Below are 17,865 nucleotides of genomic sequence, written 5' to 3' on the forward strand. Positions count from 1 at the left end.
AAACGGTACAAAGACAATTTATTTATTGCATGTTCAACTTCACAGATCTTTGTAAATATATGCCTATTCTGCAGCACCACGTTTCAAACAAGTTGGGACGGGGCAACAAAAGACTGACAGTTGTTGTGTTGGAACCTTCCACAGGTGAACAGGTTCATCAGTAACAGGTGATAGTATCATCATCAGGTATGAAAGGGGCGTCCTCGAAAGGCTCAGTTGTTCTCAAGCAAGGACGGGGCGAGGTCGTCAAACACATGATTGTAGAAATGATTTTACTACATGAGCTCAGGAACAGCAGAACTGAAGTCAGCTCTTTGTAAATGTTTGTGTTGTGTCTTCATTCTACACAGCGTCCCAACTCTGAGGCCATATCTTGAAGGTAGTCATTACTGGTCAATGTGGGCGTGGCTTAGTAAAAGAAATCCAAATCGACACACATTCAGCCTTTTGCACTTCCAGTGCACTTCCCATTACAGCGAATACCACGTCTCAGACGTTGGCCTGTGTCTTCACTTTTGCCCAGAGCCCGGCATCCTTTGGGCCAACTTCTGTGGTCTCTGCGGTGCACGGGGTCCGAGTCACGCCCGTTCATAACTGCTTGCAGTTCTAGTTATTATTGTAATTGTGCTTTTTTATTTATATTTAATATAAATAAAAAAGCCTGTTGATTTGTGTCACTCAGACTGCTGAAGCCTCACATTAACTTTTGAGTGTATGGTGTGTTGCTGTGTAATAAATGTGAGGCTAAAGAAACAAAAATTAAAATGTTGCTTTCAGCATTTCTGGATCGGGCTGTATGATGACGTGAACAGCTGGAGGTGGTCACTGTCAGACACCAGCTTCTACAGAGACGGGGAGACCGAGTTCAGACTGTGGGGGTCTGGACAACCAAACAACTTAAGGAGTAGAGAGTACTGCACAGTGATGGATGACGGACTATGGCACGACTATACTTGTTATTATGACTTTAACTCGGTCTGCATGGATGTCAGAGGTGAGAATATTAAGTAGTGAAGTGATTTGTAGTGTTTTTTTCTTTCTGCGGGTGACCTCTAACACAAAGCTCTGTCTGCTGGAGCTTCTTGTCATGTTTCACATGTTCATGTGTTAGTTCCACCAGAGAAACATTTCCCCACTAAACTTCTCACATGGTGACGTCCAAAGAAGTCCAATGATCCAATGTTTTATGGAAAATCAAATATTGGAGGAAAGTTAAAGAAAAGAAAAGCTGAAAACAGATTTGTGTATCAGAAGGTTTTTCTTTTCTTTCCTCTCCCATCAACCATGTGACGACCCCTCAGATGTATCTGGTGACCCTTCAGAGGGCCGTATGTTTGTGTTTCATACATCTGAGAACATATTCACATGTAGGAAACAGAATGTGTGAATCTATTAGATGTAGATTTTAAGGATGTGATTATTAATGTGGAGAGAAGGTGAAGAAATACTCAGTAACATTTATGAAGATGATCATGTCTTCCATTTTTATTTTACAAAGTCATTAATTCAGTGGATTTATGATGCTGTGAATTCTGCCACAGACACCACATGGATGGTAAACTGTATGTTATAGTACCTCTGCACAGCACTGTGCTCTGTTTTCAGGGCTGAATGTGACGTTTGTCCTCATCACGACTTCCATGAACTGGACTGAGGCCCAGAGCTACTGCAGAGAACACCACACAGACCTGGCCAGTGTGAGGAACATGACAGAGAACCAGAAGGTAATGGACCTGGTACCTGCAGGACAATCAGTCTGGATCGGACTTTTCAGAGACTCCTGGAAGTGGTCGGATGGAAGTAACTCCTCATTTAGGCACTGGGCTCCAGATGAACCTAATGGTGGGAAAGAGGATTGTGTGTTGGCAGAATCTGGCAGCGATGGAACCTGGTATGACTATAACTGTGACCAGAACAGACCGTTTGTTTGCTACGGCCCACGTGAGTGTTAACTGTTGATGAACTAGTATTTATATTTATATTTTGGTTTAATTTAACATCATATCAATGGTGATGTAACAAAAACAACACAAAACATAAAGTTATGGACAGAAAATAAAATGTAATCACTCCTGATGTTCATCATTGATATGAAATTATTAGTAAAGTTATCAAACAGACGCCACAGATGGAGGATAGAAGCACAGTTTCACTGTCAGTGTTCAAACTGATGAATGTCAATATTCACTTGAACAGATGTTTTGTAGTTGTAGAATGACACAACAGACTGAATGCAGTGATGTAACAGTATGAACGTACTGTGTGTTTGAATACAGCTGCAGTTCAGACAACAAGCAGCAGCAGCACCACATCCAGCACAACGCAGCCTGACGCCAGTGAGTTCTGTTAAAGTTTTTTCCAAGTGCTAAAACACAATTTTGCAAACTAGGCTGGTTTGATCAAAAATACTTGACACAATTCACAAAATCACACAGCCAACTCCTCCTTGAACCGGCACCTTATCGTGGTGGAGGGGTTTGAGCACCCGAATGATCCTAGGAGCTATGTTGTCCGGGGCTTAATGCCCCTGGTAGGGTCTCCCAAGGCAAACAGGTCCTAGGTGACGGGTCAGACTAAGATCGGTTCACTCGCCCCCGATGAATATAACAAGACCAAGGACGTGCACGTCGCCCGGATCGGCGTCACCGGGGCCCCACCCTGGAGCCAGGCCTGGGGTTGGGGCTCGCAGGCGAGCGCCTGGTGGCCGGGTCTCTGCCCACGGGACCCGGCCGGGCGCAGCCCGAACGAGCAACGTGGGCCCGCCCTCCCGTGGGCTCACCACTCGCGGGAGGGTTCAGAAGGGGCCGGTGCAGAGGGATATGGGTGGCGGTCGTGGGCGGGGGCCCCGGCGGCCCAATCCCCGGATGGTGACTCTAGCCATGGGGACATGGAATGTCACCTCACTGGGGGGGAAAGAGCCTGAGCTGGTGCGGGAGGTTGAGCGGTACCGGCTAGAAATAGTCGGGCTCACCTCCACGCACAGCCTGGGCTCTGGAACCCAACTCCTTGAGAGAGGCTGGACTCTCTTCTACTCTGGAGTTGCCCGCGGCGAGAGGCGGCGAGCTGGTGTGGGCTTGCTTATAGCCCCCCAGCTCAGCCGCCATGTGTTGGAGTTCTCCCCGGTGAACGAGAGGGTCGTTTCCCTGCGCCTTCGGGTCGGGGATAGGACTCTCACCGTTGTCTCGGCTTATGGGCCGAACAGCGGTGCAGAGTACCTGGCCTTCTTGGAGTCCCTGGGAGGGGTACTGGAGAGTGCTCCAACCGGGGACTCCGTCGTTCTCCTGGGGGACTTCAACGCCCACGTGGGCGATGACAGTGTTACCTGGAGGGGTGTGATTGGGAGGAACGGCCTCCCCGATCTGAACCCGAGTGGTGTTTTGTTACTGGACTTCTGTGCTAGTCACAGTTTGTCCATAACGAACACCATGTTCAAGCATAAGGGTGTCCATATGTGCACGTGGCACCAGGACACCCTAGGCCGGAGATCAATGATCGACTTTGTGGTCGTGTCATCTGACCTCCGGCCGTATGTCTTGGACACTCGGGTGAAGAGAGGGGCTGAGCTGTCAACTGATCACCACCTGGTGGTGAGTTGGATCCGCTGGCGGGGGAGGAAGCTGGACAGACCTGGCAGACCCAAACGTATCGTGAGGGTCTGCTGGGAACGTCTGGCAGAACCCTCTGCCAGGGAGATCTTTAACTCCCACCTCCGGGAGAGCTTTGACCAGATCCCGAGGGAGGCTGGGGACATTGAGTCCGAATGGACCATGTTCTCCACCTCCATTGTTGACGCGGCTGTCCGGAGCTGTGGCCGTAAGGTCTCCGGTGCCTGTCGCGGCGGCAATCCCCGAACCCGGTGGTGGACCCCGGAAGTAAGGGTTGCTGTCAAGCTGAAGAAGGAGTCCTACCGGGCCTGGCTGGCCCGGGGGACTCCTGAGGCAGCTGACGGGTACCGGCAGGCCAAGCGTGCGGCAGCACGGGCAGTCTCGGAAGCAAAAACTCGGGTCTGGGAAGAGTTCGGGGAGGCCATGGAGGAGGACTACCGGTCGGCCTCGAAGAAATTCTGGCAAACCATCCGGCGCCTCAGGAGGGGGAAGCAGTCCTCCACCAACACTGTTTACAGTGGAGGTGGGGAGCTGTTGACCTCGACTGGGGACATCGTCGGGCGGTGGAAGGAATGCTTCGAGGATCTCCTCAATCCCGCTGACACGCCTTCCATAGAGGAAGCAGAGGCTGGGGACTCAGAGGTTGACCCATCCATCACCCAAGCCGAAGTCACTGAGGTAGTCCGTAAGCTCCTCAGTGGCAAAGCACCGGGGGTGGATGAGATCCGCCCTGAGTACCTCAAGTCTCTGGATGTTGTGGGGCTGTCTTGGCTGACACGTCTCTGCAGCATCGCGTGGCAGTCGGGGACAGTGCCTCTGGACTGGCAGACCGGGGTGGTGGTCCCCCTATTTAAAAAGGGGGACCGGAGGGTGTGTTCCAACTATCGGGGGATCACACTCCTCAGCCTCCCCGGGAAAGTCTATTCCAGGGTACTGGAGAGGAGAATTCGGCCGATAGTCGAACCTCGGATCCAGGAGGAACAATGCGGTTTTCGTCCTGGCCGTGGAACACTGGACCAGCTCTATACCCTCCGCAGGGTGCTCGAGGGTTCATGGGAGTTTGCCCAACCAGTCCACATGTGTTTTGTGGACTTGGAGAAGGCATTTGACCGTGTCCCTCGTGGCATACTGTGGGGGGTGCTCCGGGAGTACGGGGTCGGGGGCCCTCTGTTAAGGGCCGTACGGTCCCTGTACTGCCGGAGCAGGAGCTTGGTTCGCATTGCCGGCAGTAAGTCAGACCTGTTCCCAGTACATGTTGGACTCCGGCAGGGCTGCCCTTTGTCACCGGTTCTGTTCATTACTTTTATGGACAGAATTTCTAGGCGCAGCCACGGGCCGGAGGGGATCTGGTTCGGGAGCCAATGGATCTCATCTCTGCTTTTCGCGGATGATGTGGTCTTGTTGGCTCCTTCGAGCCGGGACCTCCAGCATGTCCTGGGGCGGTTTGCAGCCGAGTGCGAAGCGGCTGGGATGAGAATCAGCACCTCCAAATCCGAGGCCATGGTTCTCGACCGGAAAAAGGTGGCCTGCTCCCTCCAGGTGGGAGGAGAGTTCCTGCCTCAAGTGGAGGAGTTTAAGTATCTTGGGGTCTTGTTCACGAGTGAGGGAAGGATGGAGCGTGAGATTGACAGACGGATCGGTGCAGCGGCCGCAGTAATGCGGTCTTTGTATCGGTCCGTCGTGGTGAAGAGAGAGCTGAGCCGAAAGGCGAAGCTCTCGATTTACCAGTCAATCTACGTTCCGACCCTCACCTATGGCCATGAACTTTGGGTCATGACCGAAAGAATAAGATCCCGGATACAAGCGGCCGAAATGAGTTTCCTCCGCAGGGTGGCAGGGCGCTCCCTTAGAGATAGGGTGAAGAGCTCTGTCACCCGGGAGGAGCTCAGAGTAGAGCCGCTGCTCCTCCACATCGAGAGGAGCCAGCTGAGGTGGCTCGGGCATCTGTTTCGGATGCCCCCGGGACGCCTCCCTCGGGAGGTGTTCCCGGCATGTCCCTCCGGGAGGAGACCCCGAGGAAGACCCAGGACACGCTGGTGTGACTATGTCGCCCAGCTGGCCTGGGAACGCCTTGGGGTCCTCCCGGAAGAGCTGGAGGCGGTATCCGGGGAGAGGGAAGTCTGGGTGTCCCTGCTCAGGCAGCTGCCCCCGCGACCCGGCCCCGGATAAGCGGATGAGGATGGATGGACACAGCCAAACTGTCACCCAACTCGGTGTGTTTACATGACACTTAAGAAAACCAAATTACTGTGTTAGTCCGACTATGATGGGTTTTTTAAGATGCATGTATACACCTTAGTCTGACTAAAACCGGATCGGATTTCTTATAGTCGGATTAAAACACCTAGATTATTTGATTGATAGTCACATTACTCCTGCATGTAAACGTTCCATCAGATCAGATCGGACACCATTGTGCATCTAGTTTGTGTAATTATCATGTGCACCATATATGAAAAGTACAAAGATGTAGCTTCGTCTCGCTCTTCGTACGCCATCTTTCTTGAATGTCGAGGCAGTTTGTTGTTGCTGGTGACGTAAAGAGGTCAGCCGGAGGTGTTTCTGTTACCACTAGTTGAAATGGGTACAGCGCCACCTAGCGTACCGGGTATGACATGCTCCGGACAAAAATCCGATTTTCTCACCGGCATGTATACTCGGACAGTTGCAGTTGTCTGATTGAGTAGCAGAGTCGAACTATGGCTGTAATCTGACTAAGATGTGCATGTAAACATACTGAGTGATACACTATGACATGGGGTGTACCACATGGTGTGAAAGAAAGGTTGGTTACATACCTGTACTCCAGTCTAAATGTCCAGATTACAGAGGCGACAGTAAAACGGCTGAAGTTGGGCTGCACTCTGTCCAGCCTCTCACAGTGTCAGCCAATGATTGATGACATGATCAACTCAGGTTGCTCTGATTTCATTTGAAAGTTGTTGTCTTCTTTGGCCATGACCTCCTCTACCAGCTCTACCTCTCACTCTTCCTCCCCCTCTCATTCTCACCCTCCCTCTTCCTCTTCCTCTTCCTCTCTCTACAACCTCTTCCATTGTTGATGGAAAAAAGGTGCTCACCTGTGGACTTTTAGTGCCTACTTCCTGATTGTGGAAACAATTAACAATTATTTGGCCAGGTGGCACATATAGTGGCCAATTAGCTCATGTAGTGTCATTTTGAATGGCAGTGTTTTGAAATGGCAAACATGTGACTTTATGTCAGATTGTTGTGTCTTATGCAGAGAATCATGTTGAGTGCTTTTAAAAAGTGACATTTTGAATTGTAAAATGTGTGTAAAGCAGAAAATGTGTGTAAAGGTTTGGAGACTTGAGCAGAGGTTTTAATCTCTGTGTGACAGTTTAAATATTTGTGCTATGCATTTAATTTTAGTGTGTTAGCAATTAAAATGCTTAATGCTTTGTCTACAATACATACATAATGAGATAGTTTACTTCAGCTGCAATCAGAAATCAAACTCCTCATCTTGCTTACGGCACCAAAATGGCGAGAGCCATCCTGACACAGATGGAGGATAGAAGCACAGTTTCACTGTCAGTGTTCAAACTGATGAATGTCAATATTCACTTGAACAGATGTTTTGTAGTTGTAGAACGACACAACAGACTGAATGCAGTGATGTAACAGTATGAACGTACTGTGTGTTTGAATACAGCTGCAGTTCAGACAACAAGCAGCAGCAGCACCACATCCAGCACAACGCAGCCTGACGCCGGTGAGTTCTGTTAAAGTTTTTTCCCAGTGCTAAAACACAATTTTGCAAACTAGGCTGGTTTGATCAAAAATACTTAACACAATTCACAAAATCACACAGCCAAACTGCAAAATCCTTCATATATCCTGCAAAATGAAGCACTGCAACCAAACTACATATATCATTACCAAAATCAAACTTTTGCACCAGATGGCACACACTTCATTCATAGTACCAGATTTTTGTCTAACCAACTACACACTATTGGACACAATGACAAGCACTCTCATCTTTACTCTCATCTCAGTCTCATTTCTTATATAGCATGATGTGACCATGATAGATACTTTATTATACATTCATACTGTCTTGTAATTCTGCTTGATTTTTCTCTCAAAATGCATCAGATTTATGCTTTTTTATATGAAATATTCAAAATTTGTGTTGCCAACAGGTGTCACCCAACTCAGTGTGTTTACATGACACTTAAGAAAACCGAATTACTGTGTTAGTCTGACTATGATCGGATTTTTAAGATGCATGTATACACCTTAGTCTGAATAAAATCGGACCGGATTGGATTTCTTATAGTCGGATTAAAACACCTAGATTATTTGATTGATAGTCACATTACTCCTGCATGTATACGATCTATCAGATCAGATCGGACACCATTGTGCATCTAGTTTGTGTAATTATCATGTACGAAGTGTACAAAGATGTAGCTTCGTCTCGCTCTTCGTACGCCATCTTTCTTGAATGCCGAGGCAGTTTGTTGTTGCTGGTGACGTAAAGAGGTCAGCCGGAGGTGTTTCTGTTACCACTAGTTGAAATGGGTACAGCGCCACCTAGCGTACCGGGTATGACATGCTCCGGACAATAATCCGACTTTCTCACCGGCATGTATACTCGGACAATTGCAGTTGTCTGATTGAGTAGCAGAGTCGAACTATGGCTGTAATCTGACTAAGATGTGCATGTAAACGTACTGAGTGATACACTATGACATGGGGTGTACCACATGGTGTGAAAGAAAGGTTGGTTACATACCTGTACTCCAGTCTAAATGTCCAGATTACAGAGGCGACAGTAAAACGGCTCAAGTTGGGCTGCACTCTGTCCAGCCTCTCACAGTGTCAGCCAATGATTGATGACATGATCAACTCAGGTTGCTCTGATTTCATTTGAAAGTTGTTGTTTTCTTTGGCCATGACCTCCTCTACCAGCTCTACCTCTCACTCTTCCTCCCCCTCTCATTCTCACCCTCCCTCTTCCTCTTCCTCTTCCTCTCTCTACAACGTCTTCCATTGTTGATGAAAAAAGGTGCTCACCTGTGGTCTTTTAGTGCTTACTTCCTGATTGTGGAAACAGTTAACAATTATTTGGCCAGGTGGCACATATAGTGGCCAATTAGCTCATGTAGTGTCATTCTGAATGGCAAACATGTGACTTTTTGTCAGATTGTTGTGTCTTATGCAGAAAAATCATGTTCAGTGCTTTTAAAAAGTGACATTTTGAATTGTAAAATGTGTGTAAAGCAGAAAATGTGTTTAAAGGTTTGGAGACTTGAGAAGAGGTTTTAATCTCTGTGTGACAGTTTAAATATTTGTGCTATGCATTTAATTTTAGTGTGTTAGCAATTGAAATGCTTAATGATTTGTCTACATTACATACATAATGAGATATTTTACTTCAGCTGCAATCAGAAATCAAACTCCTCATCTTGCTTACGGCACCAAAATGGCGAGAGCCGTCCTGACACAGATGGAGGATGAAGCACAGTTTCACTGTCAGTGTTCAAACTGATGAATGTCAATATTCACTTGAACAGATGTTTTGTAGTTGTAGAATGACACAACAGACTGAATGCAGTGATGTAACAGTATGAACGTACTGTGTGTTTGAATACAGCTGCAGTTCAGACAACAAGCAGCAGCAGCACCACATCCAGCACAACGCAGCCTGATGCCGGTGAGTTCTGTTAAGTGTATGTTACCGTGGGCTTTGTCTACATTACGTACATAATGACATATTTTACTTCAGCTGGAGGATAGAAGCACAGTTTCACTGTCAGTGTTCAAACTGATGAATGTCAATATTCGTATGAAGAGGCTGAAATAACTATTAGGTCACAGATGCACTGAACTGGAAGACAGATTCATTTGCTTCTGTTATAACAAATGATAATAAATTAAATACAAATAGATATAAATAATCATAATTTCCTGTTTCAACAAAATGCCTCCACATTGGCACTGCCTTCACATGTAACAAAATTAAATTTGACAAATTAAACAATGAATCTTATTACACAGTTAACACAGTCAACTTAATATCTCAATTAAACTATTGCACAGTCTCCACATTTGAATCAGAGTGATATATACTGAAGCAGCCTCGTAGTTGTATCAACGTCTGCATGTAGTCAAGAACTGACTGTCAAATCAAATAAAGAAAGAACATTTAAAAAACATTTCAACAATATTTATTGTCAGTTAACATTTATTTATACAGATCTAAAATACTGTACACACATATTATTTTCTTGTCTCTTTTAAGGAAAAGAAGGGCTGCATTTAAAAATAAAATGGTGAAAATAAATAGAATAGCTTTTTAAAAATTGTGCGTCTTAAAATGAAGTACTTAATTCTTCATAAATAAAGTTTTGGTTTCTGTTTCCCGTCGAGTAAGTGTTCAGCTACTGCACTCGTGCACTCCTGGACAATCCCTCCGTCAGTAAACGGCTTTTTGTATTGACCAAAAATCCATCGACTCCGGGGAAACATTCATCAGCTTTCAGAGAGCAACATGTGGAGTTGTGTTTCTCTGTCTCCAGCTCGCCTGTCTCTGTAGCCCCTTTCACACAGAGAAGCTGCATTATCTCGGTTGGTCGTTCACACAGAGCGAAGCATCTCCGCCTTAAAGACGAACCGCTGTGTAATCCACACCGAAAGCCGGTGCTGCGCCTCCTACAGAGACGTGACGGTACTCGTCATGATGATGATGTCGGTGTGTTTCCGAGGTGTTTCCCAGGTGTCCTCCTGTCAATCTAAACTCACAGACGGTTTATAATCATATGGATGCTGTTATAATGTGTCGTGATTGAGATCCTGACCCACCAAACATCCTGGAAAGTGACAAGTTACGTTTTTCGCTCTAAATTACATAATCACAATCAGTAAACTGGCCGCTGTCTGACTCTGTCACTGGCTGGGACGGAGGCTGTTTTCTGGGGAAAGTTCACTGAAGTCTCGGTCCGGAGGGCTGACTGTCACCGTGACAACAGTAACAACAACAACAACACAGTGAAGGAGACAAACACGAGTTAAAGTTTTTTGCCAGGACAGACGCTGTTTATTAGGCAGAAATGTGACGAAGACTCGAGAGGACAGACAGGAGGACGGACACTTCTCTGTGTATAATTGTGGTATTCTTTCGTCATAAGTTGCCAAAGACAGTCACAGTTACTACGTTACTGTTGTTCGGTCCTGTAACGTTGCTTTGTGGGACATTTCTCTTTATTTAGATGAGTGAAGGGTCTGTGTTGTTGTCAGATCGACACGCCCTCGTTATGCACAGCCAGCTTATCCGTTCACACTGGTTCGGTTCGCCAATACTGCGTCTCTGAAACTACCTCAAGAGTTGGATCAGTGCCGGAGCGAAGATTTCACCCCTCACTGTTTCTGCGACATTCACACAGAGGCAGAGGCGGAGAATTGGGACAGGATCCCTGCATCCAGACGGCAGTGTGAATGGGGCTACAGTCTTCTCTCCCTGTATCGCTCACTCGTCTTTCCATCTGTCACTCGCTTCTCACCTCTTTCATCTGTCTGTATTCAGAGTCGCAATGTTTATCGCCTGGAATGCACAGATTTGATTGGCTGAGTAGCATCACGTGAGACGGCTTAAATCACATGCAGTTGGTCAGTGGATTTCCTGATCCGCTGAAACGGCGGCGCAACGTAAGGCCTAATGTAGTGACGTGGTATCGGTGAACTTTTGCGAGTACGAGGATACGAGCGTAGTATCGGCCCGATACCCAATATTTGGTAAAATTGTGAGATAAAGAAGTTTTAATCAGATAAATGGCCTTAAGGTTTCGGCAGTAAAAGTTCCCCTGACTCAGTGTTTCCCATTAATTACTTAGACTGTGGCGGCCCTCCATGGTCTAATTTGTCCCGCCACAGTCTCAGAGTGAGTGAAAAAAATCTGTAAATTGTAGGGGTGCACGATAATTATCGGCCCGAATATTATCGGGCCGATAACTGGAAATTATTACGTCATTCCGATAAGTCCGATATCATGACGAATAGCCCCGATAACATATATATTTTTGTCAGCACGGCAATGGCCCGCTCCAACTGTCAGACTCGAACGGCCTGCAGTGAATGCTGCGTTCAAGTGACGTTGGCATAATCAGAAAAACTCTTTTTGACTGGGAAAATTCAAGAATACCTCCTCATGTCACATACATACACATAAACAATAGAAAAATGATCTTTAAAAGGCCGAAAGAACGACTAGCAAACGTGGAAACGGGGAATTTCCGTCACACCATGAATGCAGCACAGCGTGCTTACGTTTAAAAACAGACAACATGGCGTCGATTTTTTCAAAGTTTCTGTAGACGATAAGTCGCTAGTTATTTGTAATAAATGTTCCAAGCAAGTTCCACGAGGAGGTAAAAGTAGCACAAGCTTCAATACGTCAAACCTGATAAGTCACCTGAAACATAGCCATCGCTTCGACGGAGTTTTGAAAGCATATGAGGACGCCCGGGCTGCTAAAGACGCTAGCAACTTAAAGCCAGCCGCAAAGAAGCCACCGGGACTTACACACATCGGCGAGGCTTTTGAAAAATCCAAGAAATTCGCCAGAAATGACCCACGGGCTAAGGCTATTGAAGACTTAATCATGGAAATGATGGCACTTGACGACCAGCCCTTCACCCTCGTTGAGGACAGAGGCTTTTCTCGCCTGATTAATCACTTGGAGCCTCGGTTTACATTGCCGAGCCGCCGCTACTTTTCTGATGTGTGCCTTCCAGCTAAGTATGATGCGATCGCCAGATGTATCCACACTTTGATTGATAACAACGTGAAAGACATGAGCTTCACCATGGATATATGGACTTGTGATGTCAGCCCTGTAAGCATGATGAGTCTGACCGCGCAGTGGTTAAATACAGACTTTCAACTATACAGAGCGGTGTTGCAGACCCAGGAGCTGCCCGGCTCACACACAGGTACAATGATTCACCAGACTTTGGAGATGGTCCATGTTGTCTTACGAGATAATGCGCGCAATATGGAAAAGGCAATGAAAGAGTGCGGTGTTGCAAACCTGGGCTGCATGGCCCACTCTTTACAACTTGCTGTGAACGAGGCTGTGTTAAGTCAAAGAGCTGTGTCTGACTGCGTTGCCATTGGACGCAAGATTGTTGGACATTTTAGACAGTCTCAAGTAGCGTCCTCCGCCCTGAGGAAGTTACAAGAACGGCTGCAAGTGCCACAAACACGATTCCAACAAGACATAGCTACGCGATGGAACAGCACGTTTTACATGCTTAAGAGTCTAGTGGCGCAGAAACAAGCTATTGCAGCATATGCAGTTGAACACCATTTGCCCGCAACACTCAACGCCCACCAATGGACCCTGGTGGAAAACATGCTGACCATCCTCGATCCATGTGAACAGCTGACCAGAAACATCAGCAAGGCCACAGCCACAGCTGCAGACGTTATCCCCTCCACCCAAGCTTTGACACGTCTGCTTAAGCAAACTGTTCCAACAGACCACGGAGTAAAGACATCAAAAGACACCCTGTTAAAAGCAGTGCAATCACGTTTTGGTCATGTCGAGGAGGAGCCCCTGTACTATCTGGCAACAATACTGGACCCGAGATATAAGGACCGCTACTTCACTCTTGCATCAAAATCAAATCAAGCAACAGATATGCTTAGGGAAAAGTTGCTGGAGAATGATGGTGCCACAGCTGGCACTCCCCAGCCAGAGGAGCCACCAGAAAAGAGGAGCAGAGAAGATGGGAATAACTCATTGTTGGGAATGTTTGAGGCAATACTGGAAGAAAACACTGAAGCTGCCATTCACCAGGAAAACGGCAGAGTGGATGCAGAAGTAAGTGTACATTTATTTAACATTTTCTAAAGACAAAACGTATAAATCTTGTTAATGGTCAGAACAACATAATAATTAGATTGTATTTTTCTGCTGTGTTTTTGTTAACTTTTAGCTCCAGTCATATCTGTCGGAGCCAACGCTTCACCTGAGCCGTTGTCCACTGGAATACTGGAGGAGCAACCAGTCCCGCTTCGAGTGCATGGCCCAGCTTGCTCGGAAATATCTGTCAGCGCCTTGCACTAGCGTCGACAGCGAGCGCTTGTTTTCTGCTGCTGGACACGTGATGACCGAGGAAAGAAACAGACTTGCATGCGAAAAGGCAGAGATGCTGCTTTTCATTAAAAAAAATCTTCCCCTGATCCATCAACAGGTAGAAGGGTAGATAAATAGTACAGGAACCAAAGGTTGAGTGTTGAGATATCGTGTCAGAACATGTGCCACCTTTTTAAGTATTATGATCTTTGTCTCGCTCTCTCACTCTCAAACAATTGAACCTCATTTACTTTAGTGAAAAGGTATTCATTTGAATGGAACCGTAAGCCAAAATCATTTAAACTTAATTTTTTGTTAGTATGGCATGCACTTTTTCAGTTTGTTTACATAGACAAGTTTAACTTGTGGCAGTGCATTATGCACATTTTATTTATTATTGAGGAAATGCACTTTCAGTTTGTTTACATAGACAAGTTTAACTTGTGGTAGTGCATTATGCACATTTTATTTATTATTGAGGAAATGCACTTTTTCAGTTTGTTTACATAGACCAGTTTAACTTGTGGCAGTGCATTATGCACATTTTATTTATTATTGAGGAAATGCACTTTTTCAGTTTGTTTACATAGACAAGTTTAACTTGTGGCAGTGCATTATGCACATTTTATTTATTATTGAGGAAATGCACTTTTTCAGTTTGTTTACATAGACAAGTTTAACTTGTGGCAGTGCATTATGCACATTTTATTTATTATTGAGGAAATGCACTTTCAGTTTGTTTACATAGACAAGTTTAACTTGTGGCAGTGCATTATGCACATTTTATTTGTTACTGAGGAATGCACTTTTCAGATTGTGTTTACATAGAAATGTTTGAATATAACTTGTGTCAGTGCATCAATTTTCTATACATATATTTTTTTTTTTACTTTGTGAATGCACTTTTTCAGTTTGTAATCCTGATGCATGTATTTGCATCACTTCAAGGGGCCTTTTTGGAGAGGCTTGCCAATAGTTTTTCATTGGAAAAAATAAATATCTCTATTTAAAGAGTCAAGTGTTTTTGGGTTTGTTTATAGTATTAATGTCATGATCATATGTATATGTGTTATCGGTATCGGCTTTTAGGAGCTGGAAGTTATCGGTTATCGGTATCGGCTTTAAAAAAAGGTTATCGTGCATCCCTAGTAAATTGTGTTTTGTGCTTCAGCAAAGCATCTCTCACTGCCGGTCAGTCAGCTCTGCCCCCCCCCCCCCCCCTTGCTGTACGTGGCACTCATACACACTTTCATTACTTACTTTCATTTTAAGAATTGCGTCTGTCCAATTGTGCTTCGGGTGCGGGTCGGGCTTCGGTATCAATTTATAGCGCGTCGGCTCAGGTGCAGAATGTAATTTTATACTGTCAGAAAACGGGTCAGATGCGGTTTTAAGTATGGCGGATACAGCCGGGTGCGGGTTTGCAAAATAAGACTCGTGCAGGACTCTGTCCTACAGCCGGCAAAATGTAAATATGCGAACTGCTCCAAAAATGAAAGTGAAAGTTAAAAAAATTGCGCTGGCAGCAGTGAGTGACCCAGCTGTCTGTGTATCGTTGGCATGAGTGGAATGTAGGGAGAGTTCTATAAATGTGTATTTTGGATGTTTTCTTTCCACTAGTCTGAAAGAAAACATGTTATGGAAGGAAAATAGCCCAAAATGTTTTTGCCTGCCATGTCTCCCCTTAAGGCTGCAACTAATGATGAATTGATGATGTACCCTCCGAATCCATTTCATTTTTTATCACAATTTAGCTTACAGTTTAATTATTTATTAGAAAATAAACTAGAAAATAAACTAATTCAACACAGGTAACCACTTTTGCTTTATTTCTTTGATGGCTCAGATTTATGCTCTAGTTGATTTTGTGTTTTCACCATTCGTATCTATACAACCAATGTGTTTGTGATTAAATTGTGTACAAGAGCACACAGTTCTTCATAGATCTAGCCTCTTAATTTTGCTTTCAAAGTGCACCAGATTGATGCATTTAACTTTAAAATGTTTAAAAAATTCTACCGGGGGAGCACACCCCCGGAACCCCCTAGAGGGTCCGACCTCCATCCACCACAGTCTCACAAAATCCTGTGGGAAACACTGCCTGACTGTTTGTAAAAGCAGCACGTCACTGCTGGAGCTGCTCCAGGTGGACACACTCTGAACTACTTTACATAGTTAGATAGTTTAATGCAGTCTGAGGGGTCATCACATGATGAATGGGAGAGGAATGGATTTGTTGTGAAGTATTTGATAATTTGTTGTAAGAATGAAACGATGGGAGACGTTTAGAGGGAAAAAGACTCTAAACAACTGAAGTACAGAATTTCTGTTTAAAAGTAGCCCAAAGGGATGGGAACACCTGGTTTAATATATAATGATGTATTGTTGTGTTCTGTATTTAGGTTTATCATGCTTTAATGTAAAATTTTGATATAAAAAACAATTAAATGCAGTTTAAATGTTCATCTGAACACACAGAAATCTGATGTTTCTACAGTCTCACGTTGTTGTTCTGTTGTCACTGCAGGGCTGAGTGCCGTCTCATCACAGGTCCGTCGTCAGTACCATTTTGTTTATGACCGGAAGAACATGACTGAAGCTCAGAAGTACTGCAGAGAAAAATACACTGACCTGGCAACTATAGACAACATGGAGGACATGAAGATCCTGAACAACACAGTAGATAAAAGCAAAGCATTCGATGTGAGTTCACTGATGTCTTTCTTTAATCTCAAAGCCATTTTCAACAATCATGTAAATGACTCGCAGGTTGAAAGTTTTGCACTTCCACATTGGTGTAAAGTCAGTAGATACATTTGAAGTAACATTTTGAGGTTCTGTACTTGTACTTGAGTATTTCCATTTAATGCCACTCTGTACTTCTACTCCACTACTTCTCAGAAGGACATTGTAAGCAGCACTTTAATCTTGTGTCTGATGAAGGTGCAGCTTGAATTTAAACTACTCCTACCTCTACCTCGATATATGGTTACAACGTGTTATGTGCTACTTTGCCCACTGCGCATGTGCAAAATGTTGGAGATGTTCGGCGGGAGGAAGTGCGGTGTCAGTTTTTGTTATTGTCGTGCTGGAGCAGAAGTAAAGTCTTGAAAACGTACAGTTGTTGTCGGAGTTATTGAGCTAACAATGGTAGCAGAGGTAATTATAAAGTCCCGCCAGCGTTTGATGAAAAGAAATCTTACGAAAGCTGGAAAAATGAAGTCGAAATCTGGAGACTTGTTACTGACTTGGATAAGAAGAAACAAGCCCTGGCGGTTGCCTTGTCGCTAACAGGAAGAGCAAGGGACAGCGCCCTGGAAATAGCCGCAGGGGATTTGAACAAAGATGATGGAATGACTACACTTTTGATAAAACTGGACTCAGTGTTTTTGAAAGAAGAAAAGGACCGCCAATACGAGGCGTACACGGAGTTTGACCGGATAACGAAAGACAACGGCGTTTCCATGGTGGATTACATTGTCGAGTTTGAACGGAGGTACAACAGAATTCGCCAGTTCAAAATGGAGCTACCGGATGCGGTGTTAGCATTCAAGCTGCTAGACACTGCGGGACTTCATATTAAAGACAAACAGTTGGCCCTTACCGCTTGTTCAAGCCTCACGTTTGACAACATGAAGGCCGCCTTGAAGAGGATATTTGGCGATAATACGCCACAAGGCGGCGCTGGTGCACTGCAGGTGAGCGGAGATGCAACTGACGCTGCCTACTACACAAAGTTTACCGGCAGGAGAGAAAGTAGGTCAAATCCGCAACATCAAGCAGCTATTCAAGGTACCAATCCGCTTGACAGATATGGTAGGAGAACGAGATGTGCAGTCTGCCAAAGCTTATACCACTGGGCGAAGGACTGCCCCCACAAAAATGAACATGCTAAACTAACAGAAGATGAAAGACAAACAGAGGTTGAAGAATGCAACATTACTTTATTGTCCAAAGACACATTGTCTGACACAGAGATTTTCATGGTGGAGTCTCTTGGATCTGCTGTGATTGATACAGCGTGCACCAGAACAGTGTGTAGCGAAAAATGGCTTGATCACTATGTCAGTCAACTAACACAGGATGAGTTACTGAAAATGAAGGACACGGAAAGTGCAAGACCATTCAAGTTTGGCGATGGGAAAATTGTCC

General features: G+C 45.3%; 2 protein-coding genes across 2 annotated transcripts in view; both read left to right on the forward strand.

Moving 5' to 3' along the window:
* Positions 1–17,865, forward strand: part of LOC115585697 (uncharacterized) — a 510,933-nt gene that overhangs the window by 477,025 nt on the left and 16,043 nt on the right. The window contains exons 34-39 of the mRNA XM_030424272.1: positions 778–994; positions 1,606–1,941; positions 2,277–2,336; positions 7,282–7,341; positions 9,232–9,291; positions 16,241–16,416. Of these exons, the coding sequence (XP_030280132.1) occupies positions 778–994; positions 1,606–1,941; positions 2,277–2,336; positions 7,282–7,341; positions 9,232–9,291; positions 16,241–16,416 (909 nt within the window). The remainder of the gene's footprint in view (positions 1–777; positions 995–1,605; positions 1,942–2,276; positions 2,337–7,281; positions 7,342–9,231; positions 9,292–16,240; positions 16,417–17,865) is intronic.
* LOC115584962 (zinc finger BED domain-containing protein 4-like) lies at positions 11,347–14,731 on the forward strand. Its single transcript, XM_030422937.1, has 2 exons — positions 11,347–13,458; positions 13,574–14,731. Exons 1-2 carry the CDS (start codon positions 11,881–11,883, stop codon positions 13,841–13,843), a joined length of 1,848 nt encoding a protein of 615 aa, XP_030278797.1. The 5' UTR covers positions 11,347–11,880; the 3' UTR covers positions 13,844–14,731.

Source organism: Sparus aurata, chromosome 7, assembly GCF_900880675.1.
Source record: "Sparus aurata chromosome 7, fSpaAur1.1, whole genome shotgun sequence".
Taxonomy (NCBI): Eukaryota; Metazoa; Chordata; class Actinopteri; order Spariformes; family Sparidae; genus Sparus; species Sparus aurata.